At 35.7% G+C, this 21,472-nt stretch overlaps 1 protein-coding gene across 1 annotated transcript in view; it reads right to left on the minus strand.

Annotated features, from left to right (window-relative positions):
* Positions 1-21,472, minus strand: part of LOC150089433 (spectrin alpha chain-like) — a 579,218-nt gene that overhangs the window by 37,297 nt on the left and 520,449 nt on the right. Inside the window, 2 exon segments of the mRNA XM_090389473.1 lie at positions 12,003-12,057; positions 20,405-20,422. Of these exon segments, the coding sequence (XP_090245599.1) occupies positions 12,003-12,057; positions 20,405-20,422 (73 nt within the window).

Raw genomic sequence — 21,472 nt, forward strand, 5'->3', positions numbered from 1 at the left:
CATTGTGAGCAAAAGGAAGAATCCCAACAGCACTGAGCATGCTCAAACCATTCAAGGCTTTATACACCTCTATCAGATCACCTCGCCGGTGCCTAGTCTCCAGACACTGTAATTTGCAAAACTTAAGCCTTTCTTCGTAAGAGTACCCCTTTGTTCCATTCACTAATCTTGTTGCCCTTCTCTGTACTCGTTCCAGCATCTCTACATCCTTCTTGAAATGAGGCCTCCAGACCTGTATACAGTACTCTAGGTGCGGTCTGACCATTGCCTTATACAAGGGAATAATCACCTCCTTATCCCTGCTAGAAAAATTCCTATATATCATCGACAATATACCAGGAGCTACTCTTGCAGCCCGTCTGCACTGCTCAGAAAACTTCATATCTGCCTGCACAACCACCCCCAGGTCCCTTTCATTCTCTACCACTGTCAGTGTAGTACCACAGAGTTGATACGTTGCTCTGGGGTTGCTGTTTCCCATATGTAGTACTTTACATTTGTCAATGTTAAACTCCATTTGCCACCTCTCAGCCCATCTGCTCAACCTTTCCAGATCCTGTTGCAGTAGCATAGTGTCAGTAGTGTCCTTGACAACCCTGCCAACCTTCGTATCATCTGCAAACTTGGACATTAAGCTTGATATACCATCATCAATATCATTTATAAATACAGAAAACAATAATGGACCCAATACTGAACCCTGAGGGACTCCACTAATAATATTAGTCCACGATGAGCAGTGTCCATTGATTACCACTCTCTGTCTTCTCCCCCTCAACCACCCCTTTATCCATAGCAGCAATTTGCCTCCAATGCCACACTGCTCCAATTTGTGCAGCAGTCTTCCATGTGCAACAGTATCAAAAGCCTTTCTAAGATCCAAGTATATAATATCAAAGTTATTCCCTGCATCCAGTTCTTTTGTGACTGCATCATAGTATCCAATCAAATTGGTCAGGCAAGACTTGCCTTGCCCTTAACAAAACCATGCTGTGTCTGAGCTATAACTGAAGTCTTGTCTAGATGATCCTGTAGTGCTTCTTTAACCAGTGCCTCCATTAATTTTCCAGGAACAGAAGTTAAACTAACAGGTCTATAATTACTTGTGTCGCCCTTTGATCCTCCTTTGTGAATTGGGGTCACATTTGCACGTCTCCAGTCCATGGGTACTTCCCCTGAGTCCAAGGAAGCTCTCATAATTATGGCTAAGGGTTTGCTTAATTCCTCTGCTGGCTCCTTTAATATAACTGGATAGATCCCATCCACCCCAGGTGCCTTTCTTGTATTTATCTTCAACAATTTCTCCTCCACTTTACTCTCAGTTATTACAAGATTCTCTAGCTTACTGCCACAGTTGAATACACCTCTGGCATTCCCCTCGCTGAATAACTCCTCATGTGTGAATCAGGTAGCTAACAAACTGAATATTCATTCAGTTTGTTAGCTACCTGAGCAGAGGATCATCAACAGTTAACCCATCGATATCAAGTGGACCAATCTGATTCATCCCCTTCCTTCTAGAGTTTACATAAGTAAAGAACTCTTTGCTGATTTTCTTTGCATCCCTTGCCAAAGATTTCTCGTAATCTGCCTTCGTCTGCCTAACCTCCTTTGTAACTTGGTTACAGATCAACTTGTATCTATCATAGGCTTCTGTGTCACGTGTTAATTTGTATGTATCCCATGCATTTTTCTTCTCTGACATATGTCTCATTAGTTCATCTGACATACACGTAGACCTTGAACAATATTTCTTAGTTGGTATGTAAAGCCTAGTAGCTTCCAAGATAAGTTCTTTGAATGTTTCCCATTTTGAATTTGCTGTTGGTAACATCATCAGTTGGTCCCACTGTATAGAATTTAAATACTGTCTCAGTCCATTGTAGTCACCTTTATGAAAGCAATAACCTTTCCCTTTACCCCTATTGGTAGTTACCTCTTTGAGTAAATCCCACTTCAGCACACTGTGATCACTGCCACCTAGTGGTTCATTTACCTGCAGATTCTTAATGCATGAAGAATCACTACTGATAATCAAATCAAGAGTATTACTCCCTCTAGTTGCCTCCCGAATATGCTGATGTAGAAAACAATCATCCAATAAATCCGCAAAAGCCTTGTTAGTGTGTGAGTGACCAGCCCCCAAATTCCAGTCAATATCTGGGAAATTAAAATCCCCCATTATAAGACTCTCTGATTTACTGGCCCACTCTATTTCCCCGTACAGTTTCTTATTATACTCATCAGAGTCATTAGGCCTATAGCACACTCCTACTCTCAATTTTGATCTCCCAATGCTTATGTCACACCAAACTGACTCGACACTGCACTGTCCAGCAATGTCGAATGGCTTCACTTCCTTGGATTTTATGTATTTCTTAACTAATAGCATAACCCCTCCTCCCTTCCTATCCTGTCTATCCTTTCTGTAGACATTGTACTCCCCAAATTCCAGTTCTGCATTCCTTATATCTGTGTGACACCACGTCTCTGAAATCCCAACAATATCTGCCTTTGATGTTTTGAGCAATACCTCAAATTCATCAAATTTATTTACTAAACTCCTAGCATTGGTGTATACGCAAGTATACATGCACCTGTTCTTTTTCTTAGCTACCCTGTTTATTTGTACCCCAATGATTCCCAGCAGTCTCTGAAATATCCTGCATCTTATTTTCCAGGCTGCGGCTCATTTCAATAGAAGCAGTGCAAGAATGACTTTCACCTCTGCCAGTGGCTACTGTTAATCTATTAGTCCTTATATCCCCCCAATCTAGCAGTTTTCCGACCCACCTAACACTGCCTCGATAGCATCAGCAAACATTCTTGCACCCTTTCTATTTAAGTGTATCCCATCCCTGTAGAAGCAGTCTCTCCTGTTAACAAGTACAGACCACGCTGAAAAAAATTTTAACCCCTTGAGCCTTGCACAATCCTTCCAGGGCCGAATTGATCGACAGGGCTCTCATCATATACTCCCTCCTATCGTGTCTGGGCAGAATTGCAGACACTTTCAAATTCAACCCTAAATCACGGCTTTTTTTCAACAGTGACCTGTACTTGTTAAGTAATTCCGCCGGTCTCCTATTCTTAATATCATTAGTGCCAAACTCCACACAATTTCTAATGCACTAACTTTGCTCTACAATTTCTCACTAGGATGGAAGTGGATGAGTTATGGTCTTGGAATAGTTTATGGACCGATAAAGCTATATCTAGTACTAATATAGTATTGCAAATGAAAGTTTATGCTTCATGGTAAAGCTCTTTTAAAGAAAACAACAGTAATGTCTTGGCTGTACGTTGAGCGCACCACCATTTAAACTTAAAAGGAACCCCTTTCCTCTTAAGTTTAAACGGTGAAATTAAAATTCTTAAAAACACATGCTTTGTTCATAGCTTTAAATCACTGTTGCTGTCGCAGAAAACACATGCTTTTCTAGTTCTGGAGTACTGTCACAACAATTAGATATTCCGTGGCCAACAGTCTGAAAAGTGTTTTGATCCTTGCTGCAATGGTGTCCTTAACAAGATCTATGTGCTGACCCAGTTAACTCCACACAATTTCTAATGCACTAACTTTGCTCTACAATTTCTCACTAGGATGGAAGTGGGTGAGTTATGGTCTTGGAATAGCTTATGGACCGATAAAGCTATATCTAGTACTAATATCTTCTCTGACACCATTTCACCCTTGCCATTTGAAAGAGAATGTTTAGTCACACTGTTTTTATGCAGGACGCAATTTCACTACACACCACTCAGAAGGCAAAACAGTTGCTTTGAGCCCACATAATTTCCTGTAATTTTGTAAATGCTTGCCTACTTTACACTCCATGCCTTAAAGCATGCTTTTCTAGTTCTAGTTAAACTTATGACCCCCGATTATGGAGATTTTGCAAGTAAAGGTTTATCAAAGCAGTATTCTCTCTCATGCATAGTTCATTTAAAACAGTAAAAGAAAGGGAATTGGGAGTTAGTATTAGTGGTGGCAAATGATGCAAGAAAGCCAGCTAATACATCAGCCAAAAAAAAAAAAAAAAAAAAAAAAATCCTACGTCACCCATCCTTCCACTCCAATACTTTGTTTCATCCCCTTCCTTAAATTTATTCAAAACTTCCTTAAATTTATCCACAACAATAGATGGGAGTTATGATATGGTTGGCCACAAAGTTCTTCAAGCAGTGTAAACAAATAGCGAGGAAGGCACACAGTGTCCTATCGATGAGTTATCGTGCATTTGCTTGTAAAGATAGGGAGGTCCCAGTATATAAAACAGTTGTAAGACCACACTTGGGGGTACTGTATTCAAGCAGAGAGACTATACCTAAAAAAAGAATTTGCTTCTTAAAGGGTCCAAAGATGGGCAACATACCTGGTGAGATTGGCAAATGGCATCCATATGAGGAAAGACTTCAAATATGTGGACTACGGAGTTTGGAAACTAGACACTTCAGAGGAGATTTCATTGAGGTGCCTAGTTTAAGACTCTGGGAGGTAAAAGTAAAATAAAAGAACTAGGGGGCCATAAATTCAAATTATTGGGGAAGAGATTTAGACTGGATTGTAGGAAGTTTCTTTTAGCCAGTGAATTATTAATTACTGGAATAAGTTACATCCATGGGTGGTTGAGACTGATAGTTTAGGAAAATCCAAAGGTCAGCTGGGCAGACTTATGTGAGGAGGGAATCATAGGTAGTTTTTGTTTTTTGTTTATCATTATTTTTTTTATTTTATTTTATTATTTATCTATCATTAATGCAGCGAAAGCCTAGAGCTTCCTTACACCATATGACTGATACTAATGACCAGAAGGAAAGCATCAAAGGTATGTTGCACATGTCTTCCATGTGTTGTGCTTCAAGGCATACCATACTATGCCTCCAGGATATCTGCAAAACATATGCACACTACTTACATATATTGTTGTTATTTGGTTTTTAGGAGCATTAGCAACTAAGGCCATATTGCTCCGGGAATATGCGGTGGTCATTCCCTGACCTTTCCGTATTTGGTGGTGACAGGCTTGAACCCCGGTCTAATCAAGAAGCGTGTGCTACGCACTGCTGCTCCTTCCCACCTGGCTACGGAGGAGCCCCCTTACATATATAAATTAATTTTCATGTTATCTGCAAATAATAGCCATCTATGCATAATTAAATTGCTTTCAAATAAAAGAGGGGGAGAAGATCAAATTTATTATCTTCTGTACTGTTTATAAATATTGTCCTCTGTGCAGATGGCTTTGTTTTCAGTTTCATTTAACATAAGCCATCCCTTAACAAAAAAAAAACATTCTTGAAAATAGAATCATTAAACAGATCGGTTTGGTCCCGTAAGAAATAACGGCAATCAGAAATACACCCCCCCCCCCATGTTGGATTAATTTCTCTTATATCACAACAATCACATGTTCAACCATTTTCTTAACCTGTATTATAAACATACTATAATTAATATCGCAAATCTTTCTTTTTTTTATTTTAATAAATCATTAATTAATCATTTTCATTTTTTAAATAACTAAATTTACATAAAAAAAAAAAAGTTGACACACACACCCTAAAGTTTGGAATCAGTGTATGACAACAGTTTTTTTTTTTTTTTTTTTTTTTTTGAAATTAGCTATGACAATGTAAGGTTTAATATATAGCATTCAAATATTTATAGCAAAAAATGCATTGATATGATTAATATTAACAACTATACTGATTTTTTATCAAAATATCCTCCATGAGATTTTTATCACTGGCTTACACAGACATGGCACTTTATAATTGTCTTGACTAACATTATTCCAAGAGGAATAATGCAAGGTTCCCCATAAAGTTTGTGAAGATGGGCAGACTTCATAGGCTTGACAGTCTAGATCAGTGCTCTGCAAACTTTTTCTCTTCGCTGCACACCTTAAGTTATCCATGACACAACATGGCATATCAAAATGCTAATCCCCCAAAAAGCATAGTTTACAGCAATGTTAATATAAATATGCTACAAGTCACGATAGAATCAATTATTATTGTTCCAACAATCCAACAGAAATTGGCTGATAAGTTCAATAGGTTGATAACATCTTATCAACCCTAAATCACAGCCAAAAAAAAAAAAAAAAATTCTATTAGTATTAAAACAGATAACTACACATAGTGTTTTCAGTTGTCTATAGTTGTTGTCATACTGAGCAACTTGCACTCTAACTGTCAGGACTTTAGACAGAAATACAATGTAAATTTAATCAATCTATATTATCTATTTGTTTATATTGTATTATATGTAAATCCCCTGGAATTTACTGTACCGCTATGAAGGGAATTTGTCACTCACCAATGTAACACTTTAGTATGGTAGGACAAATAAAGATTTATTTATTTATTTACCTTTAATGTGATACTTGTGCCTACTTTGCTGAACACAGATGGCTAATGCATGGAGGAATCGTTGACAATGCAAGCCTCATTTCTTCATCAATGGATCTAAGTCTCTCCCTCTTTGATGTTTTAATTTCAGTCAAGGTCAAAAAGCCCAGTTCATACAAATATGTAGTCGAAAATGGTAATAACACATTAATTGCCATCTCGGAGCTAGCCAAGTATTCTTTCCTTATTGACAACCAAAACGGGTCCAACTGCACTTCATGATGTTTTAATCGCAATGTTCGTCCGGCTTCAGATCTGTCAGTTCCTCTTGTACATTCATCGGAAGATGATTTTGCATCCGCAACAAATGGATCAGGAATCCAGTCAAAATCTTCAAAGCTCTCTCCAAAATAATGCTTCAACTTCTGCTACAAGTTTTCTGAATGTTCTTTAATGAAGTCCAGCACCACTTTATTACCAGCTGCAAGTGGACATAAAGTTGAGAACATCTCAAACAACCCATTTGCAATGTGATGCACTGTATCCACAAATCCGGCTTATTCTGAAAGCCTTGAATCTTATCCATACTTGTAAAAAGATTTTCATTCTTCCCTTGCATTTTTCAGCTCAGCTCATTCAAGTGAATGAAAATATCGGAAAGATATGCAACTTAGTCATCCATTCATCATCTGCAAATAACTCTACATACTCATGCCCCTCAACTGTTAAAAATGTCTATACCTCCTCCTTAAGTTCAAAAAGGCATATTAACACTTTACCACGTGACAACCACTGTACTTCTCTATCTAGCAGGAGTGTGGTGTGGTGTGTTCAGATTCCATTTCCTGACACAAAATGGAAAAAGGGCACGGTTTGATGAAATTAACAACTCTTACTGCTTCGTCCAGCACAACTTTCAGAGCAGATGGCAACAATAGCTCCATGGTGAATAAGATATTGATCACATCATATGTCAGGATTTACTTCACGCACTTTAGCTACAAAGCCTTTAACTCGACCTGTCAAGGAAGTGGCTCTGTCTGTGCAAACACTACCACAATCCTTGCAATTTAATTCATTTTGAAGCATATATTCATTAATAACATGAAATATTTCTCCACCGATGGCTCGCTCAGGTAGTACTTCGTAAAAAATAAAATCTGTTGCAATTACATCTCCATCGATGAACCGAACGTTGGCAAGAAGTTGAGTGTGACTGCTAACATCTCTGGACTCATCAATCTGAAGCGAGAACTTCTGACTGCTGTTTATTTTCTCCATCATAATGTCTTCAATGTCACTGGACATATCACTGACTTGGTGACTGATTGTGTCAGCTGAGAATGGAATTTTTGAAATTTTATTAGCAATTCTGGGTCCGAGACTATTTTCACCATCTCTTTACAAGCTGGCATTAGCAAAGTTTCAGCTATTGTGTATGTGTGGCTTTTTGGCCTTTTCGGCTAATTTATAGTTAGCTTCCTGTACTTTTTCTGAAACACAGATGAAGTCATGAACGTTGCCTGTTTTTTGTTTTGTTGCAGCAACCGTCAAAAATAATTGATATCTTTGAATGCTGGAGAAGAATGTTTTGTTGAGATATGCTATTTCAGTTTACAGAGAACCATAGCAGCATTGCTGAGTTTTTCTCCACACACGAGACACTCTGAGATTGGGCATGTTTTATCACCACACCAGAAAAAACCAAAAGACAAAAAATTACATTATACTGTCTGCACACTAATTTTTGTTTCTTTTTTTGAGCTCATCACTTTCAGTACTTGCACTCGTGGACAGAATACTCCTAAGAAGAACTTGTCCATTGTTAAAAAAAGAAAACAGTAAAATCAACAATGTCAAGATCATTGTCTTGTTGTAATATGGCTCGCGATCACAGTTTTCTGACTATTTCAAAGCACAGCTGTGAGGAAACTGAAAGTAGCAGATGTAACAAAGGGTGGTTGCATCGGCACAGGAATAAAGTTTAAGTAGCATGGACAAACAGGGACAAATATCAAACCAAGCCGATAAAATAATAAAATACGAGGGGTGTTTTTCTAATCCTTACACTTTTACGAAACAGTAGGTATCTAACTTTAACAAGTGGCATCTTATTTCAGTCAGCACAACAACAAAACGAGAAATATTGAAAGGGAAAACACACAGAACTTTAGAAACCGTTCTGGATACTCACACAAAAAATAATTTACTGTCCCACAAGTACAACGTTGTATTTCAGTAAAAATGGCGTATTATAACAATGAGTAGCATTACAAACATATATAAAAACTATAATTGGGAGTAAATAATGTACAGTTAATTCCTTACAATAGGTAAAAGTTCTCAGTTGTCAATTTCTAATCATAATACATATAGTATTATTTATAGATAGCATACCTGTCATCTAGTGGTGGCACACCAGTTGCAGAACACTGGTCTAGATGACCCCATAAAAGCTCTATTAGGTTTAAGTCAGGCAAATGGAATGGCTACGCCATAATTTTCAATACCCCCTCCTGTTGTTTAGTTGCTAGAAAGTCCCTCCACAGCTTAGAGATGTGCTTCAGATCATTGTCTTGTTGTAATATAAAATTTGTTCCACAAAGTCGAAGTCCAGGTGATAGTGCATTGTGTTCAAGAATGTTTTTATAGCCTTCTTTTCTTAAAATTCCTTCAACTGTAACAATGTCATCCACTCCAGGAAAAAAAAAAAAAAAATACCAGATCATGATAGAACCACCAACTTGCTTGACTGTAGCACTAAACAATGTGGCACCATTTTTTTTTTTTCAGCTGATCATCTCACAAACTCTAAGCTTGAATTCAAATTTGGATTCATCTGTCCACAGTACGTTTTCCCACTCTTCAACTGTCCAATGTGGATGGCTCTTAGACCAAGTCAACAATTTCTTTCAATTTTCCAGTTTTAATAAGGCTTTTCAAACTGCTACACGATAGTGAAGTCCTGCTTGTTTAAGACAAAGTTTTACAGCAAATGTAAACACAGGAGTTTCTCTGTTCCAATTGAACTCTACTCAAATTTAGTGCAGTAAAGTTGTCAATTGCATTTAGAAGCCAATGTTATGGTCCTAACTTGCTTCCATTGTTGCACATGGTCATCTCAGTCATGGTTTGTCCTTTAAACTGCCAGTTTCCTTGAATCATCAAATGGTAGTTTGTACTCCTTTAAAAGAAACACCTAGTTTTTTGCCAATACTTTTCAAGAATAACTTTCTTTATATAGAGTTATAATAGCTCTTCTTTCTTCAACACTCAGTTCCTTATTTCTCGCCACGTTTCATAAAAGTAACACCATACACTCTTTCTGAATGACAAGTGATCAATTTTATAAGTTACAGCTCTTACACCTCAATTTATATTATTGATAAACACTCTAGAGTCATCTACTACCTTCTATAATATTGAAACAATACTTCCACTTCCTAGAATATTCTACAATCATCTACAATGTTTTACCACATTCAGAAGTCTTCTACATGTTTCTGGAATATTCTCGTATATTCTAGAAATTCTTAATATTATTTAGTTTCTTAATTTTCATATATAAGAGAAAATATTTTAATAAAAATTGGTATACAAGTTGATCCTATTTTAATAAAAACTATATGAAAATTAAGAAATGTGAAACGTGATTCCAAACTTTTAAGGTGTGTGTGTGTGTGTGTGTGTGTGTGTGTGTGTGTGTGTGTGTGTGTGTGTGTGTGTGTGTGTGTGTGGTAAAAATTACATAATAGAATCATCATTAGAAGATCAAGAAATTTTTTTGACAGGATGAAAAGTGTTGTGGTAGAAATGCAGATTACTACATTTGTTAAACTTTCTTCATTACGTCAAAATAATTTATATTTTCAAGTTTTTAAGTGAGAAATATCCATAATTCATTTGTCTTGCCATTAAAAAAAAGAATGTATATGGTGAACTCCAATCTTCTTTCATTCAGTACATGTTTGCAGCATTGTAGTTCTAAAAATGTTTTCATTAGCAATATCCAATAGTTTTAAATAGTAAAATACTCCAGTTTTCCACTGTAAATGCTACAATCTGCTAAATTAAACTAAACACAATTGTGGTACCAATTATATAAGCTATTATCAGTGGCACCGAGGAGAAGTTATCAATCGAAACAGAGTTCAGAGGCTGACCTTGGCTCTGTGGTTAGCTTGCACATCCACAAGTAAGGCCAATGTAAACTGTGGCACCAAGAATTTTCCTGTCCTTAATTCATTGTGTATGCAGTCACAATGCACATGTAAATTCTTCTGGCTTTGGTCATCTTAAGATTAAATGGAAAGGATTTTTCTTTTTATATATACATAATACTGGAAATTCCTTTATGTTTTTATGGAAATGATTACAGAACAGAAAGAAATGTAAACATGAAAAAATTTACACAGTTAATCTGCATGCATAACAACATGCAAACTAAATATGTAGTGATGCACTGTCACTTATGTGGCTAATGAGAATAAAATACGTGGCTAATGAGAAAAAAATACCTTTACCAGGCAGTCTCATTTTTTCAAATCCAAAAATAGCCAACCTGTTAAGTTTACTGTTGAAGAACACCTTCTGGAAAACTAATGGTATACTAGCCAAACACAGCTACAATCAAATACAGGTATGGGCTGCTATGGTTCAAAAGGTACACAGCTTTAATTGGGGACTCTCTTATGAGGAAAATGAACAAAAATATTTGGAATAATGATTGGCAGACTGTACCCAGGGTAGATCTGCCTGGGGTAAAGTGATGACCATGTAATGAACAGGTTATAAGTTTTTAAGGGGACTAAACAGAGCATTATTATTTATGTGAGAACTAACAGCATTAACTGTACATGAACTGATGGTTTGCTGGATAAATATTATGAGAAATGCCAAGTTAGTTCAAACTGTACCTATGTCTCTAATTCTGTCTAGGCACAACAGGATGCTGAAAGCCTTATGGATTAACTCAAGACTTGAGAGACTAAGTCTACTGTGGAGAAATGTTTCTCCATAAAGATGGAATTTATCTGAATGATAAGTGGGAGAGATTTCAAAAGTTTATTTTCTGAATGAAAATTTTCAAAAATGTTTATTTTTTAGTATATACAGGATTGCTGTTTAATATTTCCATATATTCATTATTAATTTTTAAAATTACTAATAAAGCTGGAAAATTCCAACTTTAGCTTATTTAGCAGACTGGTACAAAAATAATAAAAACACTTTAAAACACTGGATTATGATAATTACAATTTGGTTATAAGAAAAAAGTGCCTGCTTAATATTGGTGACATTAACATTTAGTGGCCCAACTGCACTGCTTATTGTTTGCATTAGACAAATCAGTGCTTAACAGAAGATGTTTATTACAGAAAGTTGCCATAGCAATGGTAAAAATGTATCACTTAGCAGTGAGGTATAACAGCTAGTTGCTTATAATAGGTTTCACTGTACCTGTTAATTAATAAACAAAATAAATATAGTAAATATATTTTATCTATAAGGACTAGCATACATTTTTTATAGACAATATTATTGTCTAATCAGGCTTAGAACAATTAATAGTTCAAACTTAGAAAATAGTAAAATATATCAATAAATATGTATATTTTTTATAATATATCTAAAAACAAACTTACTTTGGTTGCTTCAAGCTGTGCTTCCAAGGTTCCTGATCCTTCCATCATTGATGATCTGTATAAAAAGTACAATTACCGAATAACCATTCTCTCATAAAATATATATTAGTAATAATAACATAAGTAATATAACTAATAATAATATTGTTATTAGTTATTATTAGTAATAATAACATAAGTAATAAGAACTTATTATGAGGGTTGCCCAAAAAGTAAAGATTCCTTCGATTTTTTTGTCCCTGATTTAGAAGACTATACATAGCACCAATACTGAACAGGGTGTTAGATTTGAATTCCTCCACAATGCTCTAAGAGTTTTAAAAATGTATCCCCAGATGACAGTACAGAGAGAGAGAGAAACTCAAAATGACTAATGGCATCAATGTGCACGTAGACAACAATAGTGTGTTTTACTGAATTTTTTTGTGTGGAGGGCATTAAAGATTCATAGTCACTTAAAAAAGATTTTTCACAATGCATATTTCAAGATGGGCACAATGAGGAATTGAATAAAGTGCATTAGGAAAGGTTATAAAAATCTTATCAGTTCTAAATGATAAGATTTGTGCAGGGCAACCCCTGACAGCCATGTGTAACAAAAGCATTAGAAAAAAATTAAGAACTAATATGAAACAATTAACAATTTGTAGTAATGAATTGACTGCTCATGTTTGGATTAGTAAAATGTGCTGTAAGCAACTATCCACAAACCTGATTACTCAAAATTGTGAGTAATAGATACCATGAATTCTTGCCCACAAAAGCACAAGGAAAGTCTGTTTTAAACTTCTTTAATATTATGACAATGGAAAAAATATATTCCTCAAAGTATTAAAGATTTCAAGTTTTCCATTGAATAAAAAATTCTTGGCCCAACAACCTGCTTTAAAGGTCATGTGTCTATGTTTTGTGACAATCATGGAGTCATTCTTGTTGATTTTTTGAAGATGGGGAACCACTAAAGTTTCTAAACAATACGTTGAGATAAAGTGAAAACTACAGGCCTGTATTGAAAAAATTCACCTGCATACATGCAAGTGAATTCTTTAATGCAAGTCCATACACAAGACACCAAACAGTGATCTTTGTCAGATACATCAAACCTTTGAGCTGCTGTTTATTTGTTTGGGAATTTTTTAGAAGAATCGGCATCTATGGACATAGTGTGCCAACCTTTGAGCACGCTGTTCATTGTAATAGTGATATAACAACAACAGCACTCACTAATTAAGTGGTAGAAACAAACCATGAAACATCTGATTTCTATCTGTAATAATAATCATAATAATAAAATAATTTTCAGTTTAAAATAGATACTTAGATCTCAAATAGGTTAAAAGTACCTCATTCCTAATTTAATATGTGCCGTGTGTGTGTGTGTGCGTTTAACTGTAGTAATATAATTTTGACTGCATATGTGCAGGGGATTATTTTTTAACTGAGAAAATGTAATAACATATCATTGTTTTAGAATTTTGCCTTTTGAACAAAGATCTCATATAATTTTGCTTTTTGTTGAAAAAAATCAGTCTCAAAAACTACAGAATTGATATATTCCTGATTGTATTTTGAATGCTTGCTTTGGGCTGGCAAATGCTTTGCAAATTTTTCTTGTAAGCTTTATGCTTTAATAATCCCTTATTATAAAAAGTATTATTATAAAAAGAAGTCTTGTGATGTCAAATCAGGAGACCTAGGTGGTCTAAGTCCTTGTGATATGATTTGATCCCCAAAAAAAACTCTTGCACCATTTCAGTGGTTGAGCATGCAATATGTCAGATTGCCCTGTCTTATTAGAGCCGGATGTCCCTTTAATTTTCTTCTAGCAACAATAAACTGCATTATGATACTGTGGCAAACATCTGAGGTGACAGGTTGCTTGTTCAAAAAAATTGAGACCTAGCTATCCTTCTTCAAGATATGCCACACCAATCACTGATTGTTTGGGCATTTAATGGGGTTTCACAAAAAATGTGTAGATTTCAAGCACTGCTTATTCTCCAGTTTTGACCATTGACATAGCCACTAAGGCGAAATAAATTTTAATCCAAAATTTCAATGTCTTCACAGTGAAGTAAACTTTTAACCACTGACAGTACCATACTCTTTTAACCTTATTCGTAAATTGAAGCTCATGTATACTGTGGGTTTGGTATGAAAAACGTTTGTTTTCTTACATGGAAATAAGCCAAATCCTGTGATATTCCCTTCTGAATATTGAGTTTCAGTAGAGATTTGTTTACTGATTTAAAATCTGTCTATCTAATATCATCTGAAGTGCCATGTGTAAGAACCTTCCTTTTATGTTCTTATTTCCAACTAATACACGTGCATGAAACTTCTTTATTATCTTTTTTTGAAAATTGCACCTTTGCATAGACATTTAATGTTAAGGAATTTCTCCATAAATTTTTGATGTCATTCCAAGTTAGATATCACCAAAAAACCATGACTGATGTTTATTCACTAGTAATGTGTGTGACTTCAGACATGGATTGTGACAAAATGACCACTTTAAATGCAGAACTGTCACTTGCTTCAGTTACATAATATCCTCCACTAATGCTCTCGCACAATTACACTAATGATTGCTACTTGATAGAATTGTGCATAATACAAATAATGTGGGTTTACTTTTAAAATGAACACCCCATAGTTTGTTATTAAATTATAGTGTTTTGGTTTAGTATTACTTAGCTTAAGTTTTATTATGATTAAAGTTTTCAGCCTCGTTATGACACCTAACTAGATTATCCACATTCACACATGAGGAGTTATTTAGCGAGGGGAAAGCCAGAGGTGTATTCAACTCTAGCAGTAAGCTAGAGAATCTTGTAATAACTGAGAGTAAAGTGGAGGAGAAATTGTTGAAGATAAACACAAGGAAGGCACCTGGGGTGGATGGGATCTATCCAGTTATATTTAAAGGAGGCAGCAAAGGAAGTAAGCAAACCCTTAGCCATAATTATGAGAGCTTCCTTGGACTCAGGGGAGGTATCCACAGACTGGAGATGTGCAAATGTGACCCCAATTCACAAAGGAGGATCAAAGGCTGACACAGGTAATTATAGACCTGTGAGTTTAACTTCTGTTCCAGGAAAATTAATGGAGGCACTAGTTAAAGAAGCACTGCAGGATCATTTAGACAAGACTTCAGTTATAGCTCGGACACAGCATGGTTTTATTAAGGGGAAGTCTTGCCTGACCAATTTGATTGGATACTATGATGCAGTCACAAAGGAACTGGATGCAGGGAATAACTTTGATATTATATACTTGGATCTTAGAAAGGCTTTTGATACTGTTGCACATGGAAGACTGCTACACAAATTGGAGCAGTGTGACATTGGAGGCAAATTGCTGCTATGGATAAAGGGATGGTTGAGGGGGAGAAGACAGAGAGTGGTAATCAATGGACACTGCTCATCGTGGACTAATGTTATTAGTGGAGTCCCTCAGGGCTCAGTGTTGGGTCCATTATTGTTTTCTGTATTTATAAATGATATTGATGATGGTATATCAAGCTTAATGTCGAAGTTTGCAGACGATACAAAGGTAGGCAGGGTTGTCAAGGACACTACTGACACTATGCTGCTGCAACAGGATCTGGAAAGGTTGAGCAGATGGGCCGAGAGGTGGCAAATGAAGTTTAACATTGACAAATGTAAAGTACTACACATGGGAAACAGCAACCCCAGAGCAACGTATCAACTCTGTGGTACTACACTGACAGTGGTAGAGAATGAAAGGGACCTGGGGGTGGTTTTGCAGGCAGATATGAAGTTCTCTGAGCAGTGCAGACAGGCTGCAAGAGTAGCTCATGGTGTATTGTCAATGATATATAGGAATTTTTCTACCAGGGATAAGGAGGTGATTATTCCCTTGTATAAGGCAATGGTCAGGCCACACCTAGAGTACTGTATACAGGTCTGGAGGCCTCATTTCAAGAAGGATGTAGAGCTGCTGGAACGAGTACAGAGAAGGGCAACAAGATTAGTGAATGGAACAAAGGGGTGCTCTTATGAAGAAAGGCTTAAGTTTTGCAAATTACAGTGTCTGGAGACTAGGCACCAGCGAGGTGATCTGATAGAGGTGTATAAAGCCTTGAATGGTTTGAGCATGCTCAATGCTGATGGGATTCTTCCTCGCTCAGAATAATCACCTGAGAGGGCATAAATTCAAATTGAGGAAAGACAGATGTAGGATAGATGTGCGGAAATTTGCCTTTAGCCAGCGAGTGGTTGGTTGGTGGAACAGACTTCCATCCCTTGTCGTGGAAGTTGATAGCCTAAATAAGTTTAAGGCTCAGCTGGACAGGTATTTTGAACGAACAGAGGGGTGAAGTGGAAGTGGTTTTTTTTTTTTTTTTTTTTTTTTTTGGCTGATGCTGCATAAGCTTGCTTTCTTGCATCAAATGCCTCTGCTAATGCTAATGCTAATGCAGAAATGTTCATAACTTTTCTACAGTGCCTCTGGGTGTTATTACTACAGTGTCCTAATGAGAAAAATGCTTATGGCATTGGAGAATGTATTGGAGGGGGGTGACTCTTATTTTTTATTCCATACATTCTCTCTGCATTCAGGATGATGTTTGGAATGCAATGCAAACATGTCCTCTTTGTATGTGGGGTTAGTTTTCTATGTGTTTTTCTTGATGTTTGTTTGTTATTTGGTTTTTAGGAGCATTAGCAACTAAGGCCATATTGCTCCGGAGATATGCGGTGGTCATTCCCTGACCTTTCCACATCCTCCATATTTGGTGGTCACGGGCTCGAACCCCGGTCTAATCAAGAAGCGTGTGCTAGGCACTGCTGCTCCTGCCCACCTGACTACGGAGGTGCCATGTTTTTCTTGAAAAATTTTAAATGTGGTGCAAAAATAGATGAAGTAGTTAATTACAGCAAATTATTATGAAGAGAAATAAGTTATTTTCAACTTCTATAATGTGCATCTAAAAAAGAAACATTACACAGATGTGAGATACACTGGATTAAAGATCTACAGTGGCAGAAAAAAAAAAACTAACATTTGTAGTGAAACGTAAAGATATCGTTTGATTACAGTCATTTTGTTTGTCGCAAAGCAAAGGAATTGCATCAGATAATAACTGCAAGGTATTTCATAAGCTGAAGGATATACACTCATTAATATACTGTTTTACAGAGGTGTAAGCATGGCTCCATATGTTCAGATGACAGCAAGAAAAAAAGAGTGTGGCTATTGCTCTGTCCCAGGAAGTGCTTTCTATGCATGCTATCGCTCTGATAAATTAGGCTGCCACCAGTCACCAGTATCCCGAGTGCTGAAATTAAAGCATGAAACTGGTGATGTGAAGAGAAGACCTGGATCAAATCATAAGAGAGTGACTACGCCTTCCCAAGATCGATATTTGAAATGGCTATGCCTTCGTAATCGCCATGCTGGTGCTACTGATCTAAAACTGGACTTTGAGATGGCCTCTGGTGTTGAAACAAGTGCACGAACTATCCAAAGATGGCTTTCGGAATGTGGTCTGCATACCTATTGGCTAAAGAAGAAGCCTTTGTTGACCCAACAAATGAGGAAGAAGCGACTTGCTTAGGCTAAAATACATGTTTCGCGGGTGCATTATAGCCAAAGTAGCTTATGCACCATCAAACCCCCACAACAACATATTTCGTGGACAAAAGCGCAATGGGACACTATTTTCTCTGGCGAATCGAAATTCAACTTGCATGGCTCGGATGGGAAGCGATACGTCAGAAGACGAAAATCAGAGACATACCATTCTGACTGCATAACACCGACTGAAAAGTTCCCCACTGGTCAGATGGTCTGGAGATGTATAACATTTAAAGGGGTGGGCAAATTAAGTTTATTAATGGAACAGTGAATGCAGAAACCTAAACTGCTATCTTGGAGGAGTGCCTGAAACCCACTATTAGTGGATCACCACACAGACATCCAAAACTGCATTTTTCAACAGGACTCAGCACCTTGCCACACAGCAAAATTTGTAAGTTTTATGCTATTCTTAGATTTAATGAAGAGTTAAGCCTTGTGAGACAAGAAGACTAAAATATACACCAATGTTTTCCCTCGTTTTTCTCCCTTAACGTGCAGTCATACCTCAGAAATGGTGGCATTACAGTGTTGGACTGGCCCGGCAACAGTCCAGATTTGAACCCTACTGAAAATTGCTGGTACATAATGTCATCTAAAATTGCTCAGAAGAAGCCAACAAGTAAGATTCAGCTGAAGGAGAGCATTGTAAGGGTGTGGTACAACAAAATTGTGCAACCATATATCCAGAAGTTGATTAACTCTATGCCATATCGTTGCAAGGCTGTAATTGCAGTTCGAGGAGGAACAACAAAATAATTGAAGACTTATTTTGCTGATTTACAGTACATAATACTATTACGTTAATTTGTCATTTCAGTTTGTACACATAAATGCAATAAAATGTATATTTAGTTGTTGTGATTGCCATTTGCATGATTTCTCATATTTCCATTAATTACACATTTTACCCTTTGGGAAGATATTTATGGCAATTAGGTATATCAGGTGGAGTCTTTTTATTGGATTTCATTCACAGAGATATATATCCCATCTAAAAAATGCATTTCGAACATTTCTGCAACCCACAATGCAGTGCAAAACACATTTGCAAAATTCACAAGTGATGCAGTTTTTTCATCAGCCACTGTATATTTGGATTTTGAAATATTGGCATAAGATTTTTAAAAAAATAAGCAATTGCTTTAGTCAAGCTAGAAGAGAGGAACATGAACAGCCTCTCTATGTGAGTGAGGATGAGATGCCTAGAGTTATCAGCTTGCTTGGCCTTTTGAGGTTTATTTTCACCAAAGGTTTGTAATTCAGAAGTTCTTTTTTCTGGAGGAGTTCAAATCTTTGTTCTGTCTTTGTTCAAATCTTTTGGTTTGCAAACTGGATTTGGAATCAGTAGTCAGTGCCACTTACTAGTAATTGCTTATTTTATTTTTCAATATGGTAACTTTGAACAGTACTCATATGGCTTTTCTAACCTTCTTTAAATAGACCTCTCAGAGGTTGCTCCTGCTCTACCAGTAAAGTTAAACATTTTACCAAAGATAGCTAATGTATACATAGATGCTTCAAAATCATTTTTTACTTCAGTGGTATGCTTTAGTTGAAAATGTTTAAATCTATCTCTCCTTTTAGCATCTTTCTAGATATACGTCCACCACACATTTCACTTTCAGAGGAAGATATGCAGCTCCCTTTTCAGCACACAAGTTAATGAGATAACAAGGGCAGCCTATTACTACAAAGTAATCAATCTCTTCTTTTAAAGCTCTTGCTACTCTAACTGTTAGGCCTACCATAACAGCAGCATTATCAACACTAAGTGTAAGAGTTTTTTGAAGGAATTCCCACATGTTTTCAGTCCAGTGTCACCTTCCAATGCCAGGCAAGAGAACAAGCTGCTTTCAATTTGACAATTTCTTTATTACAAATGGATAAAACTTGGAATCACTTTGACTACTGCCATCTGTAGCAAACGAAATCTGCATATTTTTCAGAGCCATCATACCTCTTTCCCTACCCATGCAATTTCACTAGCAACAATGCCTACTGTTTTTGTTCTTCCTCGACCATATTTTTTTGCTATTTCACTATGAGAAAACATATTTCTGAACAAGCCTGCATATTTAGCACAACTCAGAGAAATTATGAGAAAGCAATGTGAATAAACATTTGGTACATATAACATCATCATCACTATGAAATGCTATATCTATTTTTGTATTTTTTTTTTTTTTTTTTTTTCTATGCACTGCATTTTCCTTAAGTTTATGTGTTTACAAACGTCTGATAACATCACTTTTCCTACCACTTGAAACTGAAAAATCACATCTATATATATAGTAACACCAACAAATGAGTTACACTATGTTTTCCAGATTTTAGAATAAATAGAAAATCTTGTGTATATTGTATTGTATTTCTTTGGCATCTTACTGAAAGATACTGTTAATTAGCTTCACACCATGCAAATATAATGAAACAGTTGCACATTAAATAGAACAATGCAGCTATCTTACATTTCTTTTTGAAATGTAAACTAGAACATCTGATGGCCAATTTGCAAATAAAAATAACCAGAAATTCAAAATTTTTCTCAAAAAATTCCAATTTTAACAGTTTTAATCTTTTTTTTCCTTGCAAAAAAAGATGGAGAAAAAACTATATTGTGATAGTGATATGATCCTGTTTCCACATAAGAAGGGTTCATAAACCTGGAGAGTTTGCAGTTATGCTATTTGCTGAACCACCATAGAATCACTTTTGTATCGTTTCTTGCAATTAATAGAATATAGCATTCTGTGAAAAATAATCTACTAAATCAAAACACAAAAAAGAAATATACAAACCCATCCAGAAGCCACATCCTGATATTTTATGAGTAAACATGAAACAAACAAAAAAAAAGTTAGCATTCAAATCATAATACAAAAATATATACATGATATTATGCCTAAAAGTACTAAAACATACATAAAATCAAAAGTGACAAATTTATTTTTTATTTTATTTTAAATTATTATTATTATTATTATTATTATTAATTTTTTATTTTATTTTAAATTATTATTATTAATTTTTTATTTTACTTATTTACATTATTCAATCTACTTTGTAGAAGAATAAGAGAAATTTACCTCAATATGATATGCAGAGTACTTCCATATGATACTCTCCAGAAATTAAAACAAATAAAATTTTTTGCATTAATCTTTTATTTGTTTTAATACAGAAGTGTTCTACGTATCATATTGGGGTAAATTTTTCTTATTCTTCTACAAATATTGATATCAACGTCATTATTCAATCTACATTTATTCAATCTTACAATAATTTTCTGTTCATTCCTATTACTAACTTTCTTTACTACTGCAGCCATTTTTGTTTAGTTTTATTTCAGAGAAATACAAAATAAAAAGTTAAAATTATTTTTCCTAATTACATCAACTAACAACCAACTGCTTTTCAAAATACACTCAATTAAGTTTAATAATAAACAAAAAATATTACTTTCATCTAGCAGATTTGCTGTTAAGTAAATTCTAACAACATGAAATTCTGAAATTCAGGAAAATTATGGAATTTTGACATTCACATTCTGGAAAGGTTTTAGTGGGGTAAGAAAGCAGAAAAACTCCAAAAAAAATATGGTACCAAAAGAATGCATAACTGGTCAACTAAATGCCAAGAATAAAAATGAAAAGAAAAGAAAAGAAAAGAAAAAAAAAAAAGAAGAAGAAGTAGAAATTAAGAACACAGAAATATATTCGAGGACCTCGATAGTCAAAGCTTTGCTGCTCATGCTCTGATCAAATACAGAAAAAATTTTGAGACCACTTGTTCAAGTGCTCATTCATTTGTGGAACCTAGCTCTCCCATACTGCTAGGTTACTGCATACCCACTTCAGTTAGTTGCC

This window comes from Mastigoproctus giganteus, chromosome 2, assembly GCF_048544385.1.
Source record: "Mastigoproctus giganteus isolate SK-2022 chromosome 2, ASM4854438v1, whole genome shotgun sequence".
In the NCBI taxonomy this organism is placed as follows: domain Eukaryota; kingdom Metazoa; phylum Arthropoda; class Arachnida; order Uropygi; family Thelyphonidae; genus Mastigoproctus; species Mastigoproctus giganteus.